This window comes from Monodon monoceros, unplaced genomic scaffold (assembly GCF_005190385.1).
Source record: "Monodon monoceros isolate NGI ecotype Baffin Bay Population unplaced genomic scaffold, NGI_Narwhal_1 Super_Scaffold_4, whole genome shotgun sequence".
Lineage (NCBI taxonomy): Eukaryota > Metazoa > Chordata > Mammalia > Artiodactyla > Monodontidae > Monodon > Monodon monoceros.
In genome coordinates, this window is record NW_021703781.1 from 23,345,736 (window position 1) to 23,362,468 (window position 16,733).

Sequence of the window (16,733 nt, forward strand, 5' to 3'; positions counted from 1 at the left end):
CTTGGCAACTACCACCCAGAAAGAATTCCACAATATGGAAGGAAGAGCACATATTTTTTCATGTATAGTTAGCTGATTCTCACAACAACCTATTAGGTAGGCAGAACAGGTTTCAATTTTGTAGATTAGGAAAGGTACTGAAAAGTTGAAATCCCACAGCTAGTTAGCAGTATAAATGCAATTTAGAAGCCAGATCATCTGACTCCCATTCAGTTTATCTTTCCTTAGTATTAAATAGTGATCCTATTCTGGCTTAAAGTATAACCCTCTTGGTGATTCACTACTTTAAATTGCATGCTATGATCTCTCTCTTTTTTTCTAAACTCCTCTTTCCCCTAAGGACCTGACAATGTCCCTGTATTGTGGAATTACTCACAGGAGAAAATCTTTTTGGTGCTATAGGCTGCTGTCAACCTATGTCACTAAGACACGGTGAGTTTTGACCAAACTGAGCTCTAATTATTATATCTTTGTTCCATTAAATTATAAAATATAAGTATCTCAAAATCCTATATTGGGGATTACGGATGTATGATTAAGATTTACGTATAAAGATGTTCAATGCAAATTATTTATAATTAGAGAATTTCTAAACAATTAAATTTCCAATATCTAAAATGTCTGACATACTTAAATATAAGTTCTTTTTTTAAGATAAGAACTTTGGAGACTTCCCTGGCGGGTGGTTAAGACTTCACCTTACAATGCAGGGCGTGTGAGTTAGATCCCTGGCTGGGGAGCTAAGATCTCACATGCCTTGGGGCCAAAAAACCAAAACATAAAAAAAAAAAAACCAGAAGCAATATTGTAATAAATTCAATGAAGACTTAAAAGAAAAAAGATAAGAACTTTGTCTTTTCCCCTATGGTACCCCTAGTGCACAAAACCCTAGTATCTGGCACCTAGTAGGCACTGAAATATTGTTGAATGGATGAATAGTAAGGGTAAAATTAATTAAATCATGATATACCCATATGATAGAAAAACTATATTGAATAATAGTTCATTAAGGTTCCTGAAAATAAGGTAGATAACTCCAGTCCCTGCATACCACCTGCATACCTCCCCCATCCCCCCGCAACTCCCTCCCCCAAGAACTAAACCACGGTGAAAGGCAGACTAGAAAAAAAAAATCTACACCAGTACAGGAAGGTGATAAAGGACTTCTTTGTCCCCAGCCTGGGCAAATATAAAATCTGTGAATTTGAAATCAGTAGCCTGCTCTCATTCAGTTTTGGGGTTTAAATTTGCACCATCTATGTGGTGTGGTCCAAAACCCCCAAACTAAGAAAAGACTTTAAGTAGTATTTGTAGACTTGCAGATGTAAAACCCCTCTGGAGGGATACAATCACAACCAGGGCTTCCCACACTGAAAGCTCTGCCATACATGAGGGCCCAGTTCAATATTTAAAGGCACATAAACGTACACAATCTTACATGAGCAAGAGTTAGAAGACAACAAAATTGCAATACTTGTTTTAGATATTGTTGGACATTTGGGTTATTTACAGTTCTCAGGCTGAGACTCTAAGAACAATAACAGAATTACTGAAGTCTAAAAAATGAGTGTTAAAGTGATTAAATGTATTGAAAATGAATTAAAACTAAAATTCTATCAGTAAAGAATATGGTGTGAAAAATGTTAATATGCTTACAAAAAAAGGCTACAAAGTAGTAGATCAGTTCTAAAAGTACTTATTGCATATGTATAGATGCATAATATTAATAAATACTTTGGAGAATTCCAAGGTATAAACAATGATCGTCTGTGAGTGGGGACTCTTTTTAAAAAAAATTTAATTAATTAATTAATTAGGCTGTGTTGGGTCTTTGTTGCTGTGCGCCGGCTTCTCATTGCAGTGGCTTCTCTTGTTGCGGAGCATGAGCTCTAGGCACACGGGCTTCAGTAGTTGTGGCACACGGGCTCAAGTTGTGGCTCGTGGGCTCTAGAACGTAGGCTCAGTATTTGTGGCGCATGGGCTTAGTTGTTCCGTGGCATGTGGGATCTTCCCAGACCAGGGCTCGAACCCGTGTCCCCTGCATTGGCAGGCAGATTCTTAACCACTGCGCCATAGGGAAGTCCCTTTTTTCTTATTATAAAAGTTTAAAAATAGTCATTCTATAGAAATCAGAAAATACAGTTACCAATTTTTTTTAAAAAAGGGAAATCATCCAGAATCCCACCACTCAGGGACTTCCTTGGTGACGCAGTGGTTAAGAATCCGCCTGCGAATGCAGGGAACACGGGTTCAAGCCCTGGTCCGGGAAGATCCCACATGCCACGGAGCAACTAAGCCCATGAGCCACAACTACTGAAGCCTGTGCACCTAGAGCCCCTGCTGCACAAAAGAAGCCACCGCAATAAGAAGCCCGCGCACCACAACGAAGAGTAGCCCCCGCTCGCTGCAACTAGAGAAAGCCCGCGCGCAGCAACGAAGACCCAACGCAGCCATAAATAAATAAATAAATAAATAAATATTTTTAAAAAACCCTGCTCCTATGTTATGGGGGTATAAATTAATAAGAAATAAACAGTTTAAGTTTGATAATTTTAGTGTGTTATGGTTTCCAAACTATTATACTTAAAGGTGAAAAATGCATTTGTAAGTTATTTATTTATTATTGAGGTATAGTTGATTTATAATATTATATTAGTTTCAGGTGATTAACACAACGATTCAAAATTTTTATAGATTATATTCCATTAAAAGTTATTATAGAGTCTCTGGGAGGGCTCACGCCAAGGAGTACTTCCCAGAACTTCTGCTGCCAGTGTCCTTGTCCTCACTGTGAGCCACAGCCACCCCCCACCTCTGCAGGAGACCCTCCAACACTAGCACAGCCTTGGACTCTGAACCTTCAGAGACATGTCTGGTGCCCCTCATTGTCCTATGTTTTTAGAATGAAGAAGTTTAATTTCTGAAAAGTTTTGGATGGCTTAACTGCCTCCTCCCCTGGCAGTAGTAGCAGCAGTGGCAGTAACAGTGGTGGCGGGGCTGGAAGTGGTTCCATGCATCCAGGAGGGACTGCAGGGGTTCTCAGAGAGGAGATTCAGGAAACCTTGACTTCAGACTATTTCCAGATTTGTAAGCTTGTGCAAGTGAAAGCATGCAAGTGAAAGCTTGGAGTCCTAACCACTGGACCACCAGGGAAGTCCCACAATTGATAGCTCTGTTGTTAGTAGTAATACTAGTATTGTAGCTTTGAAACTATTTTACGCATAATATACATTATATATGTATATGTTATGTATATGCATAAGCAAATACGCAATCATGTTAATGTCATTAAAACCAAGATTTTCAGTGTGAAAGCAAAGGGATACGAATATAATAACTGATGATTTAATTGTTCACTTAAATTGGAAATATCCATATGAATGCATGATTTAGTTTTCTTTCTGAAATTCACATATTTCCTAGCTTTATTTACTGAGAGGGCATAGAAATAATGACAGTCTGGTAGAAGTGAGCATCCCCAGTGCTGATCATAGTCTCTGAAAGCCATTTCCCAACAAAAGGAAGAAGGGCTCCTTGAAAAGAATGGCTGATTCTAGGTCTGGGGCAGGAAATGTACCAGATGAGCTTGATACCTCTTGCTATGCCAGAAAGCAGGAATGCTTTCAATACCACTGGGGTTGTGTGGATACAGGGGTCAACTTCAAGGAGTTCACATTGGCCAAATTTGGGACAATTTGAGCCTTGAATACTGCAATGTATAAAGCATAACGTATACAGGCATACCTCATTTTATTGTGCTTTGCTTCATTGTGCTTTGCAGATACTGTGCTTTTTACAAATTTAAAGTTTGTGGCAACCCTGCGTCAAGTAACTCTCTTGGAACAATTTTTCCAACAGCATTTGCTCATTCCATGTCTCTGTGTCACGTTTAGGTAATTCTCACAATAATTCAAACTTTTTCATTATAATTATATTTGTTGTGATCTGTGATCTGTGATCTTTGATGTTACTATTGTAATTGTTTTGGGGCACCACGAACCTGCGCCCATTTTTTTTTTTAACATCTTTATTGGAGTATGATTGCTTAATGGTGTGTTGGTTTCTGCTGTGTGGCAGGGTGAATCAGCTGTACATATACATGTGTCACCATGTCTCTTCCTTCTTGTGCCTCCCTCCCTCCCAGCCTCCCTATCTCATCCCTCTAGGTGGTCACAAAGCACCAAGCTGACCTCCCTGTGCTATGCGGCTGCTTCCCACTAGCTATCTATTTTACGTTTGGTAGTGTATATATGTCCATGCCACTCTCTCACTTTGTCCCAGCTTACCCTTCCCCCTCCCCGTGTCCTCAAGTCCATTCTCTAGTAGGTCTGCGTCTTTGTTTCTGTCCTGCCCCCTAGATTCTTCATGACCATTTTTTTTTTAATTCCATATATATGTATTGGCATGCAGTGTTTGTTTTTCTCTTTCTGACTTGCTTTGCTGTGTGGCAGACTCTGGGTCCGTCCACCTCACTGCAGGTGGCTCAATTTCGTTTCTTTTTATGGCTGGGTAGTGTTCCATTGTATGTATGTGCCACATCTTTTTTATCCATTCATCTGTCGATGGACACTTGGGTTGCTTCCATGTCCTGGCTATTATGGATGGAGCTGCAATGAACATTGTGGTACATGACTCTTTTTGAATTATGATTTTTCTCAGGATATATGTCCAGTGGTGGGATTGCTGGGTCGTATGCTAGTTCTATTTTTAGTTTTTTGAGGAGCCTCCATGCTGTTCTCCATGGTGGCTGTATCAATTTACATTCCCACCAATGGTGCAGGAGGGTTCCCTTTTCTCCACACTCTCTCCAGCATTTGTTGTTTGTAGATTTTTTGATCATGGCCATTCTGACGGGTGTGAGGTGATGCCTCATTGTGGTTTTTATTTGCATTTCTCTAATTGATGATGCTGAGTATTCTTTCATGTGTTTGTTTTGCCTGGTCTCTTGAAATCACTTCCTAACTGATTTTGTCACCTCTTGTTTTACCCTATTCCAATTCATTTTGTTATAATAATGGTTATTTCTGAATTATAATGTAATTATGTCATTTTTCCTGCTAAAAATTCTATGTTGGTTTCCCTAGAGCAGTGGTGATCTAGAAACAAAAGTCTTATGTAAAATCCCAACAAAATAACACCTATTAAAACAAATAAATATGGTACTTTATTGGTGTACATTAAAAAAGTTATTATAAAATATTGGCTATATTCCCTGTGCTGTACAATATATCCTTCTAGCTTATTTATTTTTTATTGAAGTATAGTTGATTTACAATGTTTCAGATGTACAGCAAGAAAATGCATTTCTAAAAAAAGTGTTCCAGTCAAGAAGAATGCAAGGAACTTTTTGGATCTCAGTCCCAGTTCCAGTGAGGCCCCAGGTTTAAGACCTTAACCTGGATGCTTTTGTAGATGTTTTGCTTTTTGGGATCTTTAGGGCAAAGCACAGGTTGTATCACTCCTACTGTTCTTTTACAAAGTTAGCATTTTGTTCTATTCTTTATATTTGGTAACTTCTGAGTGGCACATAGCTCTCCTTTGACATACATTGAGACTTTGTCCCAGGAGGTTGCAGTCACTCACAATAAGTATAAAAATATCATGAGTATTCAAATCTCAGAAAACTGTTTCTTTTGTCTTCTGTTTACAAAGCGCTCACTGCAATCGCTTTTATCATACAGTCAAAAATAGGTTCCTATAGATGCCACTGGGGCATGTTTATCATTTTACTTTGTAGTTTCATGTGGAGCTAACTCTACTGGTGTTACAAAAGCTCCCAGATCCTACAGAAAATATCTGTAAACTGTGTTTCCTACTTAAGTGACAAAATATGCCATATACCTGAGAGTCTGTTGTAGGGCTTTCAGCAGTCAAAATCATTATCCCTGGTTGCCTAGTGGTTAGGACCATAGGCTTTCACTGCTGGAGCTTGGGTTCAGTCCCTGGTCGGGTAACTGAGATCCTGCAGGCTGCGCGGCAAGGCCAAAAAAAAATCATTATCCCTAAGGCCGCAGAAGGAGAATCCACATTCAGTCCTCCCTGAATCACGCAGTTCCTGCCCTGATTCCCAAGCCTCTTGAAAGGATAGACTTAGGCTGTCCTTAATGAAGGTACAGAACTTGCTCCATTACTTTTTTTTTTTTAGAGAAACTAATTACAGGATGTTCTCTTTTTCTACATTTTAATTTTGGCTATTGAAAATATTACACTTTGGGGCTTCCCTGGTGGCACAGTGGTTGGGAGTCTGCCTGCCAATGCAGGGGACATGGATTCGTGCCCGAGTCCGGGAGGATCCCACATGCCACGGAGCGGCTGGGCCCGTGAGCCATGGCCGCTGAGCCTGCGCATCCGGAGCCTGTGTTCGGCAGCGGGAGAGGGCACAACGGTGAGAGGCTCGCGTAACGTAAAAAAAAAAAAAAAAAAAAAAAAAAAGAAATTATTACACTTATTAAATAAGTGTATGTCAAATATGGCTTCACTTTCATCAATGATCCCTTCAGTAGAGATAAGAAGCTAACGGCATCCACCTGGGGGAATAGATGTTTGAAACAAGAGTGCATTGAAGATAAATTTGCTCTTTATCATCCCTAGATTGAATAAGGGTTTCTGAAGGTATACTGTTTGTTCCTTGTCTGCAATAATAAAGTCTGCTCCCATCTCTAGGTGCTCTGTGGTTGATGTTTTATCACTGAACTTGTTTTCCTTTCACTCCACTGCATGTAAAATCTTGCCTCACAGCATAATATTGGCAAAGTACCTTGAGGTTCAATTCAGTAAATATTTATTACCCTTGAAGTTCAATTCAATAAATACTTATTGAATTGAGCCATTCAATATGCTAATTACCCATGATACAGAACTAAGGCAGACCCTGCCCTTAAGAAGATCATAGTCATTTTTGATAAAGGAGGTAAGAATATACAATGGAGAAAAGTCAGCCTCTTCAATAAGTGGTGCTGGGAAAACTGGACAGCTACATGTAAAAGAATGAAATTAGAACACTCCCTAACACCATACACAAAAATAAGCTCAAAATAGATTAAAGACCTAAATGTAAGGCCAGACACTATAAAACTCTTAGAGGAAAACATAGGCAGAACACTCTATGACATTAATCACAGCAAGATCCTTTTTGACCCAACTCCTAGAGAAATGTAAATAAAACCAAAAATAAACAAATGGGACCTAATGAAACTTCAAAGCTTTTGCACAGCAAAGGAAACCATAAACAAGACCAAAAGACAACCCTCAGAATGGGAGAAAATATTTGCAAATGAAGTAACTGACAAAGGATTAATCTCCAAAATTTACAAGCAGCTCATGCAGCTCAATATCAAAAAAACAAACAACCCAATCCAAAAATGGGCAGAAGACCTAAATAGACATTTCTCCAAAGAAGATATACAGATTGCCAACAAACACATGAAAGGATGCTCAACATCACTAATCATTAGAGAAATGCAAATCAAAACCACAATGAGGTATCACTTCACACCAGTCAGAATGGCCATCATCAAAAAATCTACAAACAATAAATGCTGGAGAGGGTGTGGAGAAAAGGGAACCCTCTTGCACTGTTGGTAGGAATGTAAATTGATACAGCCACTATGGAGAACAGTATGGAGGTTCCTTAAAAAACTACAAATAGAACTACCATATGACCCAGCAATCCCACTACTGGGCATATACCCTGAGAAAACCATAATTCAAAAAGAGTCATGTACCAAAATGTTCATTGCAGCTCTATTTACAATAGCCAGGAGATGGAAGCAACCTAGGTGTCCATCATCGGATGAATGGATAAAGAAGATGTGGCACATATATACAATGGAATATTACTCAGCCATAAAAAGAAACGAAATTGAGTTATTTGTAGTGAGGTGGATGGACCTAGAGTCTGTCATACAGAGTGAAGTAAGTCAGAAAGAGAAAAACAAATAACATAAGCTAACACATATATATGGAATCTAAGGAAAAAAAAAACGGTCATGAAGAACCTAGGGGTAAGATGGGAATAAAGACACAGCCCTACTAGAGCATGGACTTGAGGATATGGGGAGGGGGAAGGGTAAGCTGTGACAAAGTGAGAGAGTGGCATGGACATATATACACTACCAAACGTAAAATAGATAGCTAGTGGGAAGCAGCCGCATAGCACAGGGAGATCAGCTTGGTGCTTTGTGACCACCTAGAGGGGTGGGATAGGGAGGCTGGGAGGGAGGGAGATGCAAGAGGGAAGAGATACGGGGATATATGTATAGCTGATTCACTTTGTTATAAAGCAGAAACTAACACACCATTGTAAAGCAATTATTGTAAAGCAATTATACTCCAATAAAGATGTTAAAAAAAAAAACAACGATCATAGTCTTTGAGGGGGGACACAGATTAACAAATAGCACCATGTAAGTGCAACCACAGAAGTATGGGCAAGGTATACAGTAGGACAAAGGAGGGAATGACCCCCTGTAGTCACCTCAAATCCTTTTTTAAAGAAATTTAGGATGTAAATAAATAAAAGGAAATAACCGTGGTAGGAGACCAGTGCAGGAACAGAATTCTCAAAGATGAATGCTGTAAAAGAAACTAAGTATGGTTTTGTAATGCTTTGATTATTTCCAAAACACGGGTATTTATCTGAGCTGAAGGAAGATGATGATGCATGTAAAAAAGCCCAGCAGACAGGAACATTTTACCTCTTTCATAACCTGGCTCCTTTGATTCAGAAATCAGAACATCAATACATGGCCCCGCCAGCATAGCCTATTAGGTAAGCCCAGAGTAGACTAGTAAAGTAGACCAGGCTGTGGCCGCTAAGCAGAACTCGGTCCATATCAAATCCCTGAGAAGAATCCTCCGAGTTTAGAGTCCAGATTTTTCAAACTTCTTCTGCCAATTAATTATTTAATGTATAAACCTGAATTGCCCAATCGAATATTTTTTGGTGATGGTTTGAACCACTATAGCCTTAAACCAAGGGTCAGGAAAACTGCTGTCCAAATTGGAACCCATGTCTGTTTTGTAAATACATTTTTATTGGAACACAGCCTCACTCATTCATTTACATATTGTTTATGACTGCTTTTGCACTACAATGGTAAAACAGAGTATTGTGACAGAGACCGTAAGGCTCACAGAACTTGAAATATTTTGCCAACCCCTGCCTTGGACCAGCAATTTCCAGCCTCCAAGGAGCTGTTCACTGTTACACCGTTTGAGATTTGCATCATGACTTAATTTCTCCTTAGAAGGGTCAAAACTAAACGTGAACTAAAATTGTTTTGAGAACTCTTTTAAGGTATATAACTAGAGATATCTAAGCCATTGGGATTTGGCATTCAAGATGCTACCTTGAGTTTTATATGATGCCACTATGCACAAACTTCTAAATACATTGCCAGGGTCAGATGTTGGAATACTTAGATAGGTAGTTTCTAGCAGTGCATAAGTATATGAGGATGCTTATCAGAAGGCACTAAACATTATTTATAGATTAGCAATGTAATCTTGTATTATGAACAAATAATTATGAGCCCTTCATGCACAGGAGGATAGATTTTCTCCCTATACAGCACTTGTCTTTACAGACCAGGGTCTCAGATGAGTAGTCTACCCTGGCCCACAAAAGCAGCATGATCTGAAGAGTAAATTATAGAACTGCTTTGGTCTCTCTACCATTTTAAGTTTGACACTTATTTTTTTTTCAGTGCTTTATTAAGTCAACTATCATGTATCTTTAAAACTAGGGGATATGCTCCTTTCATGATACAATCATAGAGTAATACAGTGTTACACAGAAAGAATTCCTTTAAACTCTTCAGACTGCTGATGAGAAAATGGAGGCCTTGAGAGGTTAAGTGATTAGGCCAAGATTACATAGCTAATTAGCTGCAGGGCAGTGACTAGAAGCCAGCTGTACCTACTTCAAGTTGAAGTAGATGGTTTCCAATAAGTCTAGTATGGCTCTGATGGTTTAATTAAAACCCTTGTTTTCTTCCCTTCTCCTTCTGTGTTTCTTAGAGTTGGAAAGCCTCCTGGGTAAGTTTGGGTAGGACACGCAAACAATAGAAGACTCTGTGCTAATTGGATGCTCCGAACAGCAAGAAGCATAGTTTGCTCTGGATCTAGGTCTAAATAGCTCCTCTTCCATAAATGGTACATAACATTATTCCTGATGGGTACTTCCCAGTGGTTCTTAGACTTTGGGATTCCACATAATAGTAAAATTTCAAAGAACATTTTAAGAATACAAAACAATTTCAATTTTTCTTAAGTTAGGACCTTAAAAGATAGTACCATCTACCATCATCATCACTTAAAGGACATTTTAATACTTTCTTTCTCAGCTAGGTGGTGGTACAAAGATGTTTACTGTATTATTCTCTGTACCTTTATACATTTTATATGTCTTAAATATTTCATAAGAAATGTTTTAAAATTCATGACATTATTCTTATTTCTCTTATCAATGCAGGTGAATAAACATGTTACCTTGGAGTAGCTCTGGGTCTTCAGACCTGCATTTGGGAACTGGTTTGCTAGAGGCTCATGGCTCCTGTCAGGCTTTCCTTCTCTCTTTCACGGTGTAGCTGTAAACATAATGATGCTGGAATGAAGTTCAGATAGGAGCTTAGAGGTCCCCTTTCATCTTTTTATCCAGGGATAGTGTGTGGCTAGTGCGAATGTTCTTATTACCCCGAAGAGGATCTTGGGAAACACTACGCTCTAATGCTTCCCAAATTTGCCTGAATATAAGAATCTCCTGGTGCTTGTTAAAAAATAAAGATTTCTGGGCCTCACTCACCTGCTATTCAGAATCTCCAGGCAGGGGTTTGAGAACCTGTATATTTTTTTATTCTCCCTAGTTGAGTCATATTAGGTGAGTTTGGGAAACACTGTTCTAACAGAATATACTTGAGAGGGTCCCTGAGGTAAAGCCTAACATTCATTTCATTTTGTTCTCTTTTCAAATTTTTTAGCTTCCTTACAGAAACCTGAAATGGAGACAGAGCTCAAGGGGTCTTTCGTTGGGCTGAGGAAGGCTCTCTTTCAGCTGAATGTGAAGAATGCCTCCTTGCTATCCACGGTAGATTGATTTCTTGGTTCTCTAGGAAATTAAGTAAAGTAGTGTATATGGGAAACATTTGATTTTTTTTTTTTTTTCAGATCATAGTCCTTCCTACAAACCTTGGCAGAAGGACAATGTGCTGTAGGGAGATTGCTTATTCTTCTTTCTTTTACCCTGTTTTTGGCAGGACCGTTGTTAGTACCATTGTCTCCTGAGGGTGTGCAGATATATGGCAATATGATCTATCAGCCTTATAAACATTTTTAATGACCCACAGCATGACATATACATCATGAGAAGTTATTTTATATTGCTTTAACGACTTGTCCTCCAGCTTTAGATTTCACTTGCTAAAGTGCTTTTGATTGCCCATTTAAAGAGGTATCTCTAAACATTTTTAAATTTATTTAATTATTTATTTATTTTTGGCTGTGCCGGGTCTTAGTTGCGGCACACAGGATCTTCGTTGTGGCATGCAGACTTCTTTAGTTGCACAATGCAGATTCTTAGTTGCAGTATCTAGTTCCCCGACCAAGGATGGAACCCAGGCCCCCTGCATTGGGAGCGTGGAGTCTTACCCAGTGGTCCACCAGGGAAGTCCCTAAACATTTTTTATTTGCAAAAAAATTCCAACTTTATTGGGGAGGAGTACATGTTGGGGTGTTTAATTATACTGAAAATGTTTTCTTTTTAAGCTGGCTCATAAGTTCACGGGTGTTCATTATGATATTTTATATATCATATTTTTAAAATAATTCATAATACATTTAAAATATGCTTTTTAAAAATTCATACTTCAGAGAATTCCCTGGCGGTCCAGTGGTTAGGAGTTGGGCTTTCACTGTTGTGGGCCTGGTCAATCCCTGGTCGGGGAACTAAGATCCCGCAAGCCACATGGCACAGCCCCCCAAAATAAAATAAAATTCATACTTCAGATGCTAGAGGACTGTGTTCAAATAGTTTCCTTATTTTAAAGTTTAAATAGTTAATAAGCATTTAAAGTAGGTGAGCTGAAAAGGGATTGGTGTGTCCCTTTGAGTTGCTCTAAATAGTAGCCCCAGCACCATTATAGATGAGCCCCACATTCTCTCCAAATGAAACCAAGCCCATCTTTGTATTCCTAGGCTCAGGCTCTTCTCCATTGGCATGATGCTCATCAGTTCTGCAGCAGAAGTAGACAGCCCACCAAGAAGAATGTGGCTGGCAGCAAGCGTGTGTGCCCTTCCAATAAGATCATCTATTATCCACAGGTAAGCATCGCTTTAAAAGGTCAGTAATCCAAGAAGGCTGTGCACTACTTTGTCTTGTGGATGGAAGCCTGTACAGCTAAAAGGCTTTCCTTAGTTACCCATTACTTTGTTTCATTAACAGGCCCCAAAGCCCTAGTGCCCAAGTTTCCATCCCCTTTTCCTAGATGACTCCTGTGGTGATCACTCCGGTGTCAGATGGGACTCAATGCCTGCTTGCCCGCCAGAGTTCCTTTCCCAAGGGAATGTATTCTGCCTTGGCAGGTTTCTGTGATAATAGGTAAGGAATTTCGGGCATATACAGATAACACTGAAAGACATGAAATCTTATAGTATGAAATAGTATGTATTTCTTATTCTTGTTGCCATGGTGTCTCAAGCACATTCTTCCCTATTATATCAAGAAAACTACTTTGTGGCATCAATTTTCCAGTATTTTATAGGCAAATTTTCAAACATAAGCATAGCTGGAAGATTTATACAGTAAACACCCATGTACTCACCACCTAAATTCCATAATTACTATGTTTACTTTATCACATATCTGTCTATCCATTCCTCTATCCACCAATTAATCCATCTTATTTTGTGATGCATAGATTGCAGACATTAGTACACTTCCTCCTAAATATTTCAACATGCATATTAATATTATATTAACTAGAATTTAAAATTTATTTACGGGTTTTTTTTTTGTCAGTCTATTGGGGTAAAATTTGCAAATGGTGAAATGTGGCATTTGAACTTTATTAAAAACCTGAGGGCAGCAGTAGCCTCTCCGACTCTTATTTTGTGTAACTAACCTAGTAGGTTCAAGTATTGTGGTTTAATACCCAACTTCAGACTTGATTCCTAGTGTAGAGACTCAGAGATTTAGGGCTCCCCCAAGAGTATTTCATTGACTTGGGAGCCAGTTTTGCGCTCCTTTCGCCAACGGGCTTCTGTATCACCCTTCCTGCTGCAGGGCTGTCCTGAATTAATCTGTGTGCTTATAGGTGGCCATCCGGCGAGAAGCTGCAGAAGAGGTGGGATTGGAGGTGGAAAGACTGCAATACTCTGCATCTCAGCACTGGCCCTTTCCTAATGGCGCACTCATGATTGCTTGTCATGCAACTGTGAAACCAGGGCAGACAGAGGTGAGTTCTGATGCTTCCCTTATGATATATCCTTTGCCTCATCCAAGCTGGTCCATAGGTACTTACTAAGCACCTGTCTAGTCCAGCATTGTTTAGATTATACAAAGACATGTAATATATGATTTATACCTTTAAGGAATTTGCAATCTTATAAACAACTAATCACCATAAAAATTGGGAGTGCCAACACAATCACCATTCTTCCTTGTATATATCTCAATCATGAAACAATTTATCTTTCATCATCAGGAAATTAACAGTCTTGCATAGAATAGGCACACAATAAATATATAAAATTTAATGATTGATTTCAGAATTGGTATTATTGCTCCAGTCAGGATGTTGGGGACTAATAATATAAAATCATAGGAACTTCTGATTGAAAGGGACTTAGATGTTGTCTTATCCCACCTCACCTTGCTCTAACATCCCTGACAGATGGTGTTGTGGTCCCTATGTGCCAAAGTCTATTTTGTGCTTTGGTTTCTATACAATGAATAATATCTAATCTGTCTCAGCTCCCTGTGGATGCAGTTTGCATTTTTCCTTCTTGCAAGGCAGATACTATGCTTTTGGCTATCATTAATTAACACATCCTTTAAAGAAGAGTAACATGTATATGTTCTTTTTTTAGTTATATAATTTTACCTCTCACTGTTAACCACTCTTTTTTTTTTTTGGCCACACCGCATGGCTTGCAGAATCTTAGTTCCCCAACCAGGGATTGAACCTGGGCCACAGCAGAGAAAGTGCCGAGTCCTAACCACTGGACCGCCCGGGAATTCCCAAACCACTCAATATTTTACTATTTGAGCTTCCAGGATTTAAAAATTTTTTTTAATATTTAAAATATATACTTAACTCTCATCTCTTAATTATGGTACTTTTGCTTCTGAACCCTATCTAGAACTGATTATCTCCCAGACTATAGATCCCAGATATTACCTTCTAAGATTGCTCAGTTCTGGAACCATTTTCTCATCTTTGGCCGTGGTATTCTAAGTTTTGTATCTCCTAACCTTATATCCTGTTTTTCCTTATGTCTTCCAGATCCAGGTGAACTTGAGAGAACTAGAAGCAGCTGCCTGGTTCAGTCATGATGAGGTGGCCACAACCCTGAGGAAAGACAACCCATATTATCAGCAACAGAATGGGGCTTTCCCATTCTGGTTGCCCCACCACCACCACCACCACCCAAGTTAGCCATTACCCACCAACTGATAAAAGGAGTGGGTGGAAAAACCGACCTGTTCTATCCTGCCTGCTTAGCTCAGATCAGGTCACCAAATCAGATAAATCCCTCCTATCTCAGAGGGGCACATCAGAGATCAACTGATGAAGAGGTGGTGACGAAAGGTCATCTCCAGGCCAACATCATAAGAAGGCAGAGCAGATGGTGAGCCTCCAGCAAGGCACATCTGCCAGCAGTGTTAATAAAAGAGGTTCCTAATCATAGGCAATCAAAAATGCCAAAACTGATGAGATGACAATTGTCAAAATCAGAGGGAAAGTTGAAGCATTGGTTTGGATATGGGCCCTTGCTCATTCATTTTCTCCTGTGCTTTGGAAGCAAACATCTTTTGGCATGTGGCTTGTCAATGCTGGGTTTATACTAACTGCCAAAATGTGCCTGGTATAATTTTGGTTACAACTTTTATTTTAATATTGAAAATATATAGCAGATCTCAACCCTCTACTGAGTTCCTTTTTATCCTCATACAATTTAAAAAAATAGCACATATTTTTTAAACAAATTTATTTACTTATTTATTTGTGGCTGTGTTGGGTCTTCGTTGCTGTGCGTGAGTTTTCTCTAGTTGCGGCGAGTGGGGGCTGCTCTTTGTTGTGGTGCGCGGGCTTCTCATTGCGGTGGCTTCTCTTGTTGTGGAGCACGGGCTCTAGGCGTGTGGGCTCGGTAGTTGTGGCTTGCGGGTTCTAGAGCGCAGTCTCAGTAGTTGTGGCGCACGGGCTTAATTGCTCCGCAGCATGTGGGATCTTCCCGGACCAGGGCTCGAACCCATGTCCCCTGCACTGGCAGGCGGATTCTTAACCACTGTGCCACCAGGGAAGCCCAGCAGAACATTTTTGAATTTGTGTAGAGGTAATTATTCTGTACATTGTAGTTAAATAAAAGTCATATTCCTTTAAGTCCTTCATCCCAGGAAAGTGGAAGTTAAGGTCTTCCTCAAGGTACTCTCTAGTAAATCAGAGGCAGTGATGTTCTATTGAGGTAACTGCATGCCAGTGGGGCTCAAGAGCATAAGTCTTTTTTGCTGTTACTTGCTCAGTTTGTGACCCAGGGAAAAGATTATCACTTGCCATGCCTGTTTTCCTAAAGGTAAAATGGTTGCTGCCTTTTGCACACCCAGTAAGTGTAACTTCAACGAAGCGATCAGTGAAGATGAACCATTTCTTGAGTTTTATGGGATAAACTAAATTTAGGATTTCTTATCATTCATATATACCATTCTAAACCTTGTCATAGGGAAGAAGCACTTATCTGGAGGAAATGAAATAAATTTCTGTACCTTTGTTCAGATGTATATTTCTGTCTTATGAAGTGAGAAAATTGTAGAAAGTGAGAATTGGGGGTGGAGGGAGTAATCTATTAGTGTGACAAACATTTAAGTCCAGATTCCAAGTCTGTGGAATGACTAAAGTAATATTCAGAAGAAATCCTGTTAGAGGTCTGTTTGAAAAGAGGAATGGCTGGGGAAAGTCTTATCTTCAGGTACTTTTAGGCAACTAACTAATGATTAAAGACACAAGTGCCAAAGACCCTAAGATTATTCACACATCCAAGTCCCACAGGACTAAGTAAAAGAGATTCTAGAACTAGAAAGATTGAAGTGACTGAATTTCCTTTTGATCCCAAAAGGTTGTTACTCTCACCATTGCCAGCAAAACATCATTGCTTTGGGGAAATCAAACTGCCTTCATCAGGAAATGTTGAGGGATAATACGTGATGGGACTTGATTGTCCTGTTAGATTGGCAGCTTGCCCTGACCTGGGCTGAACCTAGCATGTAGAAGGGAAAAGCACTCTCGAAAGAGAGATCCTGAGATTTCTTCATATCTTGCAGTTAGAAGAAAACAGTTCAGGGTCCATGTGTATTACCATCTCCCAATGTTTTCTATCTCTTTCTGGGTGTGTTTGTGAGCACATGTGTACACAGTATTTTCAGACTGGGGAATCTGAAAATACTGATAGAAAGGGGAGTGTGCAGGACTCCTGGTTGTGAGTTTCTCAAACTTACCATGGAGTGTTTACTTTTGGATTAA

The 16,733-nt window shown here is 39.5% G+C and overlaps 1 protein-coding gene across 1 annotated transcript; it reads left to right on the forward strand.

Moving 5' to 3' along the window:
• The first annotated feature begins 274 nt into the window (after positions 1-274).
• Positions 275-14,720, forward strand: NUDT13 (nudix hydrolase 13). The gene is given in 13 exon segments (XM_029245892.1): positions 275-432; positions 4,222-4,234; positions 8,643-8,753; positions 8,755-8,770; positions 10,021-10,155; positions 10,980-11,086; positions 12,193-12,318; positions 12,483-12,591; positions 13,123-13,139; positions 13,311-13,451; positions 14,502-14,624; positions 14,627-14,674; positions 14,676-14,720. Coding segments are annotated over 13 exon segments (1,074 nt in total). The 5' UTR covers positions 275-349.
• Positions 14,721-16,733: the final 2,013 nt, after the last annotated feature.